We start from the raw sequence: 14,216 nt of genomic DNA, 5'->3' as shown, positions 1-14,216 counted from the left end.
AGGTGAAGGCAGAAGTGTGGGAAATAGGTTGGACATGGCTGAGGGCTCTGTCAACCAAGTTGCTTGGAATCTTCGGTTGAGGAAAAAGGACACTGATTCTTTTGCTGTTTATCTTAAATCAATGGCAAGATGACCAAAAACTTCTATTCATCAAGTGGCTAGGATGAAATACACTACGAAACAATGTGGTGGAGACAAATTTCAAAATTGAAGAGGGAAATTTTGCAGGGCTACAGGCAAATGGCAGTCAAGCAGAAATTACTGTGTCTGTCTTTTAGAGGACTGGTGCAGACAAGACAGGCTAAAGGACCATTTTCTGTGCTGTTATCATTCTCCAGTTCTTTAACTGAAAATCTCCAAAGCTGACTTTTGGGGTGTTAATAAAAATACTTTTCCCTTCTCTAAAATATGTTGATTTTACTTAATAACATTTTCCTCTTGATAGTACAAGTGTTATTTCATAACAAATGCTTTAACTTTTTTTCCTGTAGCGTGCACTACTAGAACAGAAGCAGAGGAAGAAACGACAGGAGCTTCTCATGGTCCAACCTAACCTTGAGGCCAAGCCACGAAGGTTGAAGCCAAAACGATGTGAGGAACAATCACCATTAGTAGAATCCCGCAACAACATAACCAGCAACAGAATATTAGATGGTATGCAATATGTGTTTTATGTAACCACTTCTTTAAAGATAAACAATCACTTGTTCACTGGCTAGCATGGACAAAAATAGTCTTCTTGAAAGCCATAATATCCATTCAGGTTATATTTCTTGTTCTGTGAAGTGCAGGAAATAGTTGCATTGTGCAATTTAACACATGGAGTAGCACAATCACGCAATCTACAAGCTGGCCAACTGGGAAGATGTTATTTGCACACATGTATGTGTGTCCATCTTAACGTTTGCAGCACAGAAATTGATTTGATGCGTCTATTGAACACTGATGTTTTTGAACAATCTCAATGATTTTTGGAAAGTAGCAAAGTCATAACTAAAAAGTAAAAGTTGAACTATTGTTAAATGGTATTTTCATTTGCTAAAAAGTTAACATTTGATTTAATTTCTTATCAGAGTCTGAGATTTAATTTGAGATTACTGATAATTGCTGTATCTATTTGAAAAAAATCCCAAGGTGACAAAAGTAATCGATGAGGGTAGAGCAGTGGATGTTGTCTGTATGGATTTTCGTAAGGCTTTCGAAAAGGTAGGCTCATCCAGAAGATTAAGATGCATGGAATTCACTGAGTTGGCTGTGCGGGTTCAGAGTTGGCTTGCCCGTAGAAGACAGAGGGCAGTGGTAGAAGGGTATTTTTCTGGCTGGAGATTTGTGGCTTGTGGTGTTCTGCAGGGATCAGTACTGGGACCTCTGTTTGTGATATACATAAATGATTTGGATAAAAATATAGATAGATGGGTTTGTAAGTCTACAGATTTGTGGATAATCTAGATGGTTGTCAAAGGATACAGCAGGATATAGATCAGTTGCAGCTATGGGTGGAGAAATGGCAGATGGAGTTTAATCCCAGAAAGTGTGAGGTGCTGCACTTCGGGAGATCAAATGTTAAGGAAAAGTATACAGTTAGTGGCAGGATCTTGAGCAGCATCGAAGTACAGAGAGATCTTGAGGTTCTAGTCCATAGCTCCCTGAAAGTGACCACTCAAGTAGATCGGGTGGTAAAGAAGGCGTATGATATGCTTGCTTTTATTTGTTGGGGAATTGAGTGCAAGAGTCAGGATGTCATGTTGCAACTTTATAAGATTTTGGTTAGGCCACACTTAGGGTATTGTGTTCAATTCAAGTCGCTACATTACAGGAAGGAGGCATTGGAGAGGGTTGGGAAGAGGTTTACCAGGATGCTGCCTGGATTAGAGGGTATGAGCTATAAGAAGCGAGAAAATCTCAGATTGTTTTCTCTGGTGGCGGCACGGTGGCACAGTGGTTAGCACTGCTGCCTCACAGCGCCAGAGACCCGGGTTCAATTCCCGCCTCAGGCGACTAACTGTGTGGAGTTTGCACGTCCTCCCCGTGTCTGCGTGGGTTTCCTCCGGGTGCTCCGGTTTCCTCCCACAGTCCAAAGATGTGCAGGTCAGGTGAATTGGCCATGCTAAATTGCCCGTAGTGTTAGGTAAGGGGTAAATGTAGGGGTAGGGGTAGGGGTATGGGTGGGTTGCGCTTCGGCGGGGCGGTGTGGACTTGTTGGGCCGAAGGGCCTGTTTCCACACTGTAAGTAATCTAATCTAATCTAATCTAATCTAATTTGAAAGAAGTCTTACAAAATTATGAAATGCATAGAAAAGGTTGTCAGTCAGAACTTTTTTCCCAGAGTGAAATGTCTAATACCAGGGGACATGCATTTAAGGTGAGAGGAGGAAAGTTCAAAGGAGATGAGGTGTAGGTTTTTTACACAGTGTGGTAGGAGTGTGGAACACACCGCCAGTGGTGGTGGTGGAGGAGGCAGATATGATAGGGGCATTGAGGAGACTTTTAGATAAGCATATGAATATGCAAAGAATGGAGGGGGTATGGACCAAGGGCAGGCAGAATGGATTAGTTCAGTTTAGCATCATGTTTAGCACAACATCGTGAACCTGTCTCTTCCTGTGCTGTGTAGATCTGTGTTCTATGTCTCCATTGATAGCTGTTTGCTTCTAGGATACATCTTGTCTACTGCAAATTTTTGTTGACAGGTTGTTTGTGTTGGTATACTCTTGGTTCTTTTGGATTGCTGGACATTTCATCATCACTGACTTTGTCATTGGAATAGTCTATAAATTTGGATTGTTTTTTAGAAAAAGATAAATGGATTGTTAGTAACAGAGTCATAATATGTATTATGTGAAAGATTACTGGTATAATAATTTTGATTGTTTTGCAGTGTCTAGTTTGACAAAAATGTACTAACCTCCTATAAATTTCTGTAGATTAGTGCCGTTCTAGGTTGAGTACAGGTTGTGTCTCTTTATATAATCATTTGTTTATTACTTTGTGATGAAGAAAGGCATGTGCTTACATCACCATTTTTACAGCCTGGAATGTCCCAAGCACTGTGTAACCAGTTAAGAATTTTTGAAGTGCAGTTGCTTTTGTATTATCAGGAAGGCAACAGCCAATTTCCATAAGAGTGCATCCCACAGAGACAATCTGTTTATTTTTCTATTAAATCGAATACTGACAAAGATCAGCCAGGGCACTTGTTATTTTTTGAAATATTGATGTATGATCCTCTAAATTCATTTGAGAGAGCAGTCAAATTTTGACATCTCAACCAAAACATGGCACTTTTTACACTGTAATATTCCCACAATACTTCCTGGACTGTCATAGAGTCATAGAGATGTACAGCATGGAAACAGACCCTTCGGTCCAACTCGTCCATGCCAACCAGATAGCCCAACTCAATCTCGTCTCACCTGCCAGCACTTGGCACATATCCCTCCAAACCCTTCCAATTCATATACCCATCCAGATGCCTTTAAAATGTTGCAATTGTATTAGCCTCCACCACTTCCCCTGGCAGCTCATTCCATACATGTGCCACCCTCTGCGTGAAAAAGTTGCCCCTTAGGTCTCTTTTATATCTTTCTCCTCTCACCCTAAACCTATGCCCTCTAGTTCTGGACTCCAACACCCCAGGGAAAATACTTTGTCTATTTATCCTATCCATGCCCCTCATGATTTTATAAGCCTCTGTAAGGTCACCCCTCAACTGTCAACTGTGATTTTTGTGTTCATTCCTGGTGTTGAATTCACAAGCTTGTAGCTCAAAGACAAGACTGCAACAAACTGGGACATAGTTGCGAGGATGCAAGTAGAATGAAACAAGAGTGTCTTTTTTGCTGGAACAAGATCTTGCTAGCTGGATCACAGGTTGAATAGGTAGACTCAAAATGCCCATCCAGAGCTGTCTATATTATGGACAGCTCTGGATGGGCATTTTGAGACTAAGATGGGAGGAGGTAAAGATATTGATGAATTAAAATGTAATGTGATTTGATAGTTTTCTTTTCTGTCCGAATAATATATGTATTTAGGATAGTTTATAGTTCATTCTTTTACTTTATTAGCAATTGTTGCAGTACCAGTGCACAAACAAATTTAGTCATTATTATTGAATGTCAGAGTTAAATGGAACTCATGATGTGTTGCGATCTGTACCTTGAGTGCTTCCAAAATTGCTGTATATCTACAAACTGTATTTCATTGGAGGTGCACAGAGATGTAATTGGATAGTAGAAATCTCAATGTCAATAACAGTAACTGCCCTTCAGGTCCCAAATAATTTCTACTTTTTGAGAAATATAATATGTTTATACAATTTGTGAACAGTGCCAATGTGAACTGCCTGCTGGTACCACTGTAACCATTCTACTGCTGAAGTGTGGAACATACAAAGGCAGCACTTAATAAGCATTTGTTTAGAATATGCAGATCCTGCTTTGTTATCATATGTTCTCTTTCTCAATCTGTGATGTAAGACAAGAAGCAATATGCTGTGAATAAACAAGCATGAAAACAATCTGAAAAATAACATGGGATCTATAGCTCATGATGTTTTTGACAATGACCTGTCTGGTCAAGAAAAAGGAGGAGATATATGTCTGTGAATCCCTTGAGGGGTAAAAAGGGTATAGGAGTACATTTAAGAGGGAAATCAGGAGGACAAAAGGGGGCATAACTTTGGAGACAGAGGGTCATGGTAGAGGGTTATTATTATTTAGACTGGAGGCCTGTGACCAGTGGTCTGCACAAGGATCGGTGCTGGGTTGACTATTGTTCATAATTCATATAAGTAATATGGATGAGAATATAGGATGCCTGGTTAGTAAATTTACTGATGGCACCAAAATTGGTGGTACAGTGGCCAGTGAAGAAGATTATCTAAGAGTACAACAGGATCTTGATCGAGTTGGCTGAGAAGTGGCAGATGGAGTTTAAACTGGAAAAGTTGCAAAAAGATTTACAAGAATATTGCCAAGACTGGAATGTTTGATTTATAAGAATAGGCTGGGACTTTTTGCCCTGGAGTATAAGAGGCTGACGGGTGACCTTATTAGAGGTTTATAAAATCATGAGGGACGTAGATAAGGTAAATAGCGAATGTCTTTTCCCTAGAATAGGGGAGTGCAAAACTGGCGGGCATAGGTTTAAGGTGAGAAGTGAAAGATTTAAAAGGGACTGGAGGAGCAACTTTTTCACACGGAGGATGGTGTGCATACAGAATGAGCTGCCAGAGGAAGTAGTACAGATAGGTACAATTACAATATTTAAAGCCATTTGGACAGGAACATGGGTAGGACAGGTTAAGAGGGATATGGGCGAAACACAGGCAAATGGGACTAGTTCAGTTTAAGAAACCTGGTTGGCGTGGACAAGTGGGGCTGAAGGGCCTGTATCCATGCTGTACAACTCTAATTTCAGCTTTCTTGATACTGAGGTCCGATACTGTAAAAAAAAATGTTTCTGAAGCTGAGTTTCACACTATGATTTTAAGAATATAATCAATTCCGGCGGCTTATACCTAGAATTATGCTAAATAAAGAAATGCTTTATATGATGTTGAGAAAAATAGAGAGTGATTTCTTCCTAAAATTATCCTTCCTGTCTTGTACATAATGGATTTTCTGTAGAGAAATAAATTAGGCTAAACATTGTATATTGTCACTTACTATTGAGAAATGTGATGCTGCACAGGTCAGTAGTTGTTAAAAATCCATATCCTTTGTTTATTCACAGGATGAGGATATCACAGGCCAGGCAGCATTTATTGCCCAAAGGGCAGTTAAGATTCAACCATGATGCATTGGATCTGGAGTCACATGTAGATCAGACTGGGAGTTTTCTTCCCTAAAGGACATTAGTGAATCAGATTATTTTTCCTGACAATCAGCAATGGATTCATGGTCATCATTAGACTCTTTAATTCCAGATATTTATTGAATTCAAATTCCACCATCTGCTGTTTCAGAATTCAAACCCGCATCCCCAGAGCATTATCTGAGTCTCTGGGTTAACAGTCCAACAATAATACAAGTAGGCCATCACGTCCCCCTGTATGAGAGTAATTACAGTTTTAGGAATAGTTCACATGAGAGTGTGATTCTCATGTGTCAGTATCTTATCAGAAAGAATTCTAAGAAAGGATTGGATCTCTTGTTCAGTATACCCGCAGCTAGAGCTTTAACAGGCTAACTTTCTGCAGTAATTCAGTCTAAGTCATGGCTTTTATGTGATATGTTCAGAGTGGTATATGAAGGTCACATCTGATTGTTGCTTGTTTCCTTTCTTGAGGAGACACACTTGTGAGAAAATGACACTTTACTAAAAGTATAAACTTTCTGTATCTGCTATGTTATAGATTGCCTATACCTGATAACAAGGGCTGTCCACGCTCCATGCCTCATGGTTCTTCGTGGCTTTCAGCTACTTAGGTTTATTTTAAATACAGTCTTTAACTGTGACGATTATTACCTTGCAACTGGCTTCTGTTGTACCAGTTCCTTTAAAATTGATTTCCTGAGACTTGATGGTTAGCTTGTGTCTATGCAGCATTATGTAGGCAGTTTTCTTCAAGATGTTTAAATTGTCCTTTCTGTCTCATTCTCACTTGCCACTGAATTTCTGATCTGTTGGCATGATTCTATTGTCAAATATGGGTGAGCGTGTCAAACCTGCATTAGGTTCTGATTTATTTTGTGCCAGGTTGTGTATGACTGCTTTGTCACAATGTGAACAAGGCTTTGATGACAGGAATATTTCCCATCAACCAATTCCCCATATTTTATAGCCATGTTAATATCCAATAATTGTTCATCTCTCTTACTCATTACCTCTCAAGCTGCATGGCTTTAGCATGTGTTGAACTTCATAAGTTGATTCCAGTTCTCTGGTATGTATTTTCCTCTCTTTAGTTCAGACATTTGGTCTGTAAATATACTACAAGGATATCCTGCATTATTTTGGCATGAAGTAGATAGTAACATTTCATTGTGATAACGTGTGGTCTGGTGTGAAGTAGATAGTAGCATTTCATTGTGACAGCACGTGTCTGGGGAGATCTAAAAGTGCAATACTTTGTTGTGGTTCTGTTCGCCGAGCTGGGAATTTGTCTTGCAAACGTTTCGTCCCCTGTCTAGGTGACATCCTCAGTGCTTGGGAGCCTCCTGTGAAGCGCTTCTGTGCTGTTTTCTCCGGTATTTATAGTGGCCTGTCTCTGCCGCTTCCGGTTGTCAGTTCCAGCTGTCCGTTGTAGTGGCCGGTATATTGGATCCAGGTCGATGTGTTTGTTGATAGAGTCTGTGGATGAGTGCCATGCCTCTAGGAATTCCCTGGCTGTTCTCTGTTTGGCTTGCCCTATAATGGTCGTGTTGTCCCAGTCGAATTCATGTTGCTTGTCGACTGTGTGTGTGGCTACTAAGGATAGCTGGTCGTGTCGTTTCGTGGCTAGTTGGTGTTCATGGATGCGGATCGTTAACTGTCTTCCTGTTTGTCCGATGTAGTGTTTTGTGCAGTCCTTGCCTGGGATTTTGTACACTACATTAGTTTTGCAAAATCCTTATCACCCAAAACCTTGAGGAAGAATGCTTCATATTCCGCCTTGGGACTCTGAAACCTCATGGGAGCAATGTTGATTTCACCAGTTTTCTCATTTCTCCTCCCTCCACATTGTCCCAGTCCCAAGTGTCCAACTTGGCACCACCCTCTTGACCTGTCCATCACGTTTCCCATCTGTCTGTTCCACACTCCTCTCCAACCTATCACCTTTTCACGGACCTTTAGCTACCTCTCCCCTCCCCAACCCTACCCCCCTCCCATTTATCTCTCAGCCCTCCCAGCCCACAAATGTCATTCCTGATGAAGAGCTCATGCTTGAAACATTGATTCTCCTGCTCCTCTGATGCTGCCTGACCTGCTGTGCTTTTCCAGCACCACACACCCGACTCTGATCTCCAGCATCTTCAGTCCTCACTTTCTCCTACCATGCTGGATGAGCAGTAACTAGATCTTCTAACACCATCTGGGTCATAAACTTTTTTAAAAAAAATTCTATTAGCCCTGATTAAGCAACTTTGTGTTTGTGGAATGTTGAATTTCTCCATTCAGTGATAAATAAGTGCAGGGCAATGTGGTGACTCAGTGGTTAGCACTGCTGCTTTACAAGGACCCGGTTTCAATTCCCGTTTCGGGCAACGGTCTGTGTGGAGTTTGCACATTCTCCCCGTGTCTTTTCCCTTGGGTGGGGGATTTCAAGGCTAGGGTGTATATTTTTAAGGTGAGAGGAGAAAGATTTTTAAAAAGACGTGAGGGCAGTTTTTTAACACAATGATTTGTGTATGGAATGATCTTCCAGAGGAAATGATGGATGCAGGTACTGTGACAACATTTAAAAGACATTTGGATAAGATCATGAATAAGAAATGTTTGGAGGGATGTTGGCCAAACGCAGGTAGGTACAACTAGTTTAGTTTGGGATGATGGTCGGCATGGATTCGTTGGACTGAAGGGTCTGTTTCTGTGTTGTATGAATCTTTGACTATAATTACCAGAAGTAAAACCCATTCTGGTGTTTTTTTCCCTCGGTCTCGCTAGTGAAAATCTTTTGGTGTCTAGATGGCTACCAAATACATTGCTTGATCAGAGACAGTCTTCTGCATTCTGCAGAGTAGCTTGCAGCAAACCTGTAGTGTTCTCTGCTGACTAGGCCAACTGCAGCCTTTTTCTCACTTGCTGTTTCACTCAGGTCCATTGCTGTCTGTCCTCCTATAGCTATTCCTGTCTTTGTTTACAAGCACCAGCACTTTGCACCTTGCTCTCAATAAAAGTAAAGGTAAAGTTGTCATATCCAAGATGTAGGATGGGAAAACTTTCTGGCTGTAACAGGCTGCTCCTTTTTGTTTTGAGGTATTTTAGGTTTTGGAGGAGATTTCCTCAAATTCCAGGAGCAGCAATTACTGTTTTATATGCTGTTGCATTGTTTTGGAGGAAAACAAAAGTCAAAACAACAGCATTTTTAAAAGGGAGATGACCAGTCTCATTCCTGATGAAAGGCTTTTGCTCAAAACATCGATTTACCTGCTTCTCAAATGCTGCCTGACCTGCTGTGCTTTTCCAGCACCACACTGTTGACCCCTCAAAGAACAGCAAGGCGGCCTTTGTGTGGAACCGCAGGAGATGAGGGAGGTACTAAACAAGTATTTTGCATCAGTGCTTACTGTGGAAAAGGACATGGAAGATATAGAATGTAGATATAGAATCCTGAAAGAAAAAGAGGAAGTGCTGGAGGTCTTGAAACACACAAAAGTGGATAAATCCCCAGGACTTGATCAGGTGTATCCTAGAACTCTGTGGGAAGCTAGGGAAGTGATTGTTGGGCTCCTTGCTGAGATATTTGTATCATCGATAGTCGCAGTGAGGTGTGGGAAGACTGGAGTTGGCTAACGTGGTGGCATTGTTTAAGAAGGGTGGTAAGGACAAGCCAGGGAACTATACACTGATGAGCCTGATGTCGGTGGTGGGCAAGTTGTTGGAAGGAATCCTGATGGACAGGGTGTACATGTATTTGGAAAGGCAAGGACTGATTAGGAATAGTCATCATGGCTTTATGCGTGGGAAATCATGTCTCACAAACTTGATTGAGTTTTTTGAAGAAGTAACAAAGAGAATTGATGAGGGCAGAGTGAGCACGTGATCTATAAGGACTTCAGTAAGGCGTTCGACAAGGTTCCCCAGGGGAGACTGGTTAGATCTCCTGGAATACAGGGAGAATTAGCCATTTGGATAAAGAACTGGTTCAAAGGTAGAAGACAGAGGGTGGTGGTGGAGGGTTGTTTTTCAGACTGGAGGCCTGTCACCAGTAGAATGCCACAAGGATCGGTGCTGGATCCACTACTTTTCGTCATTTATATAATTTATTTGGATGTGAGCATAAGCAGCATAGTTAGTAAGTTTGCAGATGACCCCAAAATTGGAGGTGTAGTGGACAGCGAAGAAGGTTACCTCAGATTACAACAGGATCTGGACCAGATGGGCCAATGGGCTAAGAAGTGGCAGATGGAGTTTAATTTAAATAAATGCGAGGTGCTTCATTTTGGGAAAGCAAATCTTAGCAGGACTTATACACACTGAATGGTAAGGTCCTAGGAAGTGTTGCTGAACAAAGAGACCTTGGAGTGCAGGTTCATAGTTTCATGAAAGTGGAGTCGCAGGTAGATAGGATAGTGAAGAAGGTGTTTGGTATGCTTTCCTTTATTGGTCAGAGTATTGAGTACAGGAGTTGGGAGGTCATGTTGCAGCTGTACAGGACATTGATTTGGCCACTTTTGGAATATTGCATGCTATTCTGGTCTCCATCCTATTCGGAAAGATATTGTGAAACTTGAAAGGGTTCAGAAAAGATTTCCAAGGATGTTGCCAGGGTTGGAGGATTTGAGCTATAGGGAGAGGCTGAACAGGCTGGGGCTGTTTTCCCTGGAGCATCGGAGGCTGTAGGATGACCTTATAGACGTTTACAAAATTATGAGGGGCATGGATAGGGTAAATAGACAAAGTTTCGGGAGTCCAGAACTAGAGGGCATAGGTTTAGGGTGAGAAGGGGAAGATATAAAAGAGACCTAAGGGCCAACTTTTTCACACAGAGGGTGGTACATGTATGGAATGAGCTGCCAGAGGAAGTGGTGGAAGCTAGTACAATTGCAACATTTAAAAGGCATCTGAATGAGTATATGAATAGGAAGGGTTTAGAGGGATATGGGCCGGGTGCTAGCAGGTGGGACTAGATTGGGTTGGGATATCTGGTCAGCATGGAAGTATTGGACCGAAGGGTCTGTTTCCTTGCTGTACATCTCTCTCACTGTAGTCCCAAATGACCATAGGGCTGCTGTTTCATCAGGTTGAGGGTCACCTTGCCTCAGGCGAGTGGAGAGTTTGAAAAGGAGAGTTTATCATGGTAACCTCAGCTGATATGGGAATTGAACCCATGCCATTGTCATCCTGCTGCATCAGAGACCAGCCATCCAGCCAATTAATCTCTGCCCTTAGTCTCCATGGTAATCAAATCCCACAGACCCGTTATTGGGCAGTATGCAGTGAAAAGACAGAAGCTTTTCATATTCTATATGCATTTAAATTCAATCAATATTTTCAACTGTAATTTAAGAAAACCTCTGAACAAAACAGTTAGATCTATGCTAGACAGCCTGCACAATCTTTGTGGAGGTCAGTTGTGAGTGCCATCACTTTGGTGCTGACCATAAAATCCAGTCAGAAGTCACACGACACCAAGTTATACTCCATGTTTATTTGAAATCACAAACTTTCGGAGCACTGCTCCTTCATCAGATGAAGTGGAGGGAAGTGCACAGGCACAGAATTTATAGGTTGCCTGAAAAAGGAGCAGTGCTCTGAAAGCTTGTGATTTCAAATAAACATGGAGTATAACCTGGTGTTGTGTGACTTCTGATTTTGTTCACCCCTGTCCAACACTAACAGCGCAACATCATAAAATCAAGAACATAGAGTTAGGAAGTCTGCTTGCATAGAGCGTAAACGCTAGCATAAGCTTGTTGGACTGCTCATATTATTTATGTTTTGTAATTTCTACAATGCTGTAGTTTACTACCTTGTAATATTCCATGAATGGTACCTCATCATCTCATTTATATCTGTACTGTAGTCTATTCTGTCCTTGATAGTAGTGAACCTCGTGCATAACCTCTTGTGATATTTTACTGAGCCATTCCTCCTTGCAGTAGTCTGTCTATACTGGCTGTTAGTGGATGCATGCCTGACAAGCCAAAAGCTGCAATCCAATCTTTTCTGCCCCCTATATTCTGCCTGTTTTAGTGTTTCTTTCCTAGCCCCTCCACGAGAGGATGTTTTGCAAGCATCGTTCCTGAGTTTAGTTTAATTTGCAGAATTAGGTAATCAAATTTATATACAGTAATTATACAAGTAGAACATAAAGATACAACCTAAAGATAGCATTTAAAATCTTGAGTTATGATCATCTGTGAGCCTTTCATTCCACCATAAATGCTGAATTGGTTTGTCAAACTTCTGCTGCTGACCATATTAAAATATCTAGCCAGGAAGATTCTCTTATTTCAGTTTTGTTTTTGCGATGCCTACACTGCATTACCCAATCATTCGCCTCTTGTTTCTGCTGCACTACCTCACTCCAAATCACTGCAAAATCCTAACATGGAATTACTTAAGTGCCTAGTAGTCTCATACAAAGGTTACCAGAATTCCTCCCAAATCCTAGTCTTAGTGCCATACCATATATCTTCTGTCTGGTGAATCTCAAACTGGGCTTAAGGAAAGCCCTAGGCCCATATATATGAAGGCAAATGTTGCAGACAGACGCCCTATCTCATAAGTCCTGGAAAGTTCCGTCATATCTGGGTTCAAGTCTAATTTTTAGTTTGTTGTTTGAGGATCTTTAGATAAAGTTGGCATTTGATGAAGCAATATGCATCACATTCTGCTATTAATAGTGGCTAATGTGGTAGGTAGCTTCAGCGTGTGTATCTTGACGTAGAAGCTAACCATAAAACTTGGAACTGAAAATGTGTTGCTGGAAAAGCGCAGCAAGTCATGCAGCATCCAAGGAGCAGGAGAATCGACGTTTCAGGCATGAGCCCTTCTTCAGGCCTGAAACGTCGATTCTCCTGCTCCTTGGATGCTGCCTGACCGGCTGTGCTTTTCCAGCAACACATTTTCAGCTCTTATCTCCAGCATCTGCAGTCCTCACTTTCTCCCCATAAAACTTAGAAACCTTGGTCATGGTATTTTCAACATTTATGATTTTACAAGAAATAGTATACAGAATAAATTTTCTAAAGTTGAATTATGATGCAGTTATACATAGGAAGCTGAGGAAATTGTGTAGGTGTGGAAACATTTTTCCACCTGACCTAAACTAATGAAGTATAAGGAAAGCAAGCTTGTGAAAGGCGCTGTCAAATATTCACTTTCCTTTGTACTTTATATTAGCAGAAGGAGATAGAAAGAAATCTGATGAGGCACAACCACCTGAGAAATCTTTGCGACCAGACATGCTGAAACACTTGCGAGAAGGTAACAGATTGGACAGAGACATCGAAAGGGACAAAGGAGAGCCAGGTTAGCTTTAAGCACATAGAGCTTGTAGTTTCTGATTCTCCTGAAGTTTGAACTGTTAAATTCTGGCTCCGTACAGACCTTTGTAGTGATGTGCTTTCAAAAATATAAGCAATCTGCTCTATTATCTTAGACATGCATTATGCAAATCCTTCATTAAAACTGGAGAATATTATGGATTGAAAACCAAGTGCTGGAAATTAGCAGGTCTGGCAGCATCTGTAAAGAGAGAAATGATTCTGAGTTAACGTTTCTGATTCCTGTCTCTGCTTTGGAACTCAAAAATGGTGTTTTTTTGCACATTAGCCAAAGTGGGAGAAGGGTCAAGTGGAACAGGTTGTGAGAGTGCCCAGAGCGAAAGACAAAGGCACCTGATAATGGTGATAATTAAGGAGACATAGATATGTAAATAAGGTGTAAATGTTAACTGTAGAAAGGAGAATATGGGTCTGCTTTGGAGAGCAAAGCGAGCAAGACATGCCTGGGGGGAGGTAGGGATGTACTGTTATGGAACTCAATATTGAATCTTAATGGGGAAAGTACAAAAGCGGAAAATTTCATGTTACTCATCCAGTCTGTAGCTCCTTTGAGTTCTGAAGAAGAGTCATGTTGTATGCAAAACATTAAGAGTCCACAGAAGATACCAGACCTGCTACGTTTTTCCAGTACTTCATTTTTATTTCAGCTTTCCAGCATTACAGTATTTTCCTTTCATATGAATGTTCTGGATTCATTGGCTTTTTTCAAAAGGGATAAAAAAAGCACTCATTTTGATCAGTATTGTGTTCTAATACTAATGGCAGAGCGTTATTTTTGGGACAGTAGGACCCATTGGGACAGATTTTCTGTGAGCCAGAGAGTTGTTATGCCGATATAGATAAGAGTTGTGCATGGGGATGCTGCAGAATCCTCATCATAGCAGACTCCAGTGGAATTGCATGGGCAACTGAATTTTCCTCTGGACAATTCCTCTGGCACTCTGAAAGCATCCATGATAAATGGACGTTTGGATGGTTCCGATGAAGTTAAATAAAATAGGTATTCAGGAAAAATTTGTCTATGAAATATACAGTCCGACTCCTGAGTCTAACTATTAA

The 14,216-nt window shown here is 41.1% G+C and overlaps 1 protein-coding gene across 3 annotated transcripts in view; it reads left to right on the top strand.

Moving 5' to 3' along the window:
- The window catches only part of LOC140458108 (tubby-related protein 3-like), a 118,245-nt gene that overhangs the window by 68,425 nt on the left and 35,604 nt on the right, over nt 1–14,216 (top strand). The window contains exons 3-4 of one of the 3 annotated variants that reach the window (XM_072552190.1): nt 492–654; nt 12,997–13,122. In XM_072552190.1, the coding sequence (XP_072408291.1) occupies nt 492–654; nt 12,997–13,122 (289 nt within the window). Of the gene's footprint in view, nt 1–491; nt 655–12,993; nt 13,123–14,216 lie in introns of all 3 variants that reach the window. The other 2 variants (XM_072552189.1, XM_072552191.1) reach the window with 2 other exon arrangements.

This window comes from Chiloscyllium punctatum, chromosome 32 (genome assembly GCF_047496795.1).
Source record: "Chiloscyllium punctatum isolate Juve2018m chromosome 32, sChiPun1.3, whole genome shotgun sequence".
In the NCBI taxonomy this organism is placed as follows: Eukaryota; Metazoa; Chordata; class Chondrichthyes; order Orectolobiformes; family Hemiscylliidae; genus Chiloscyllium; species Chiloscyllium punctatum.
Note: the sequence above shows the minus strand (reverse complement) of the source record. Positions and strands in the feature narration are given on the sequence as shown.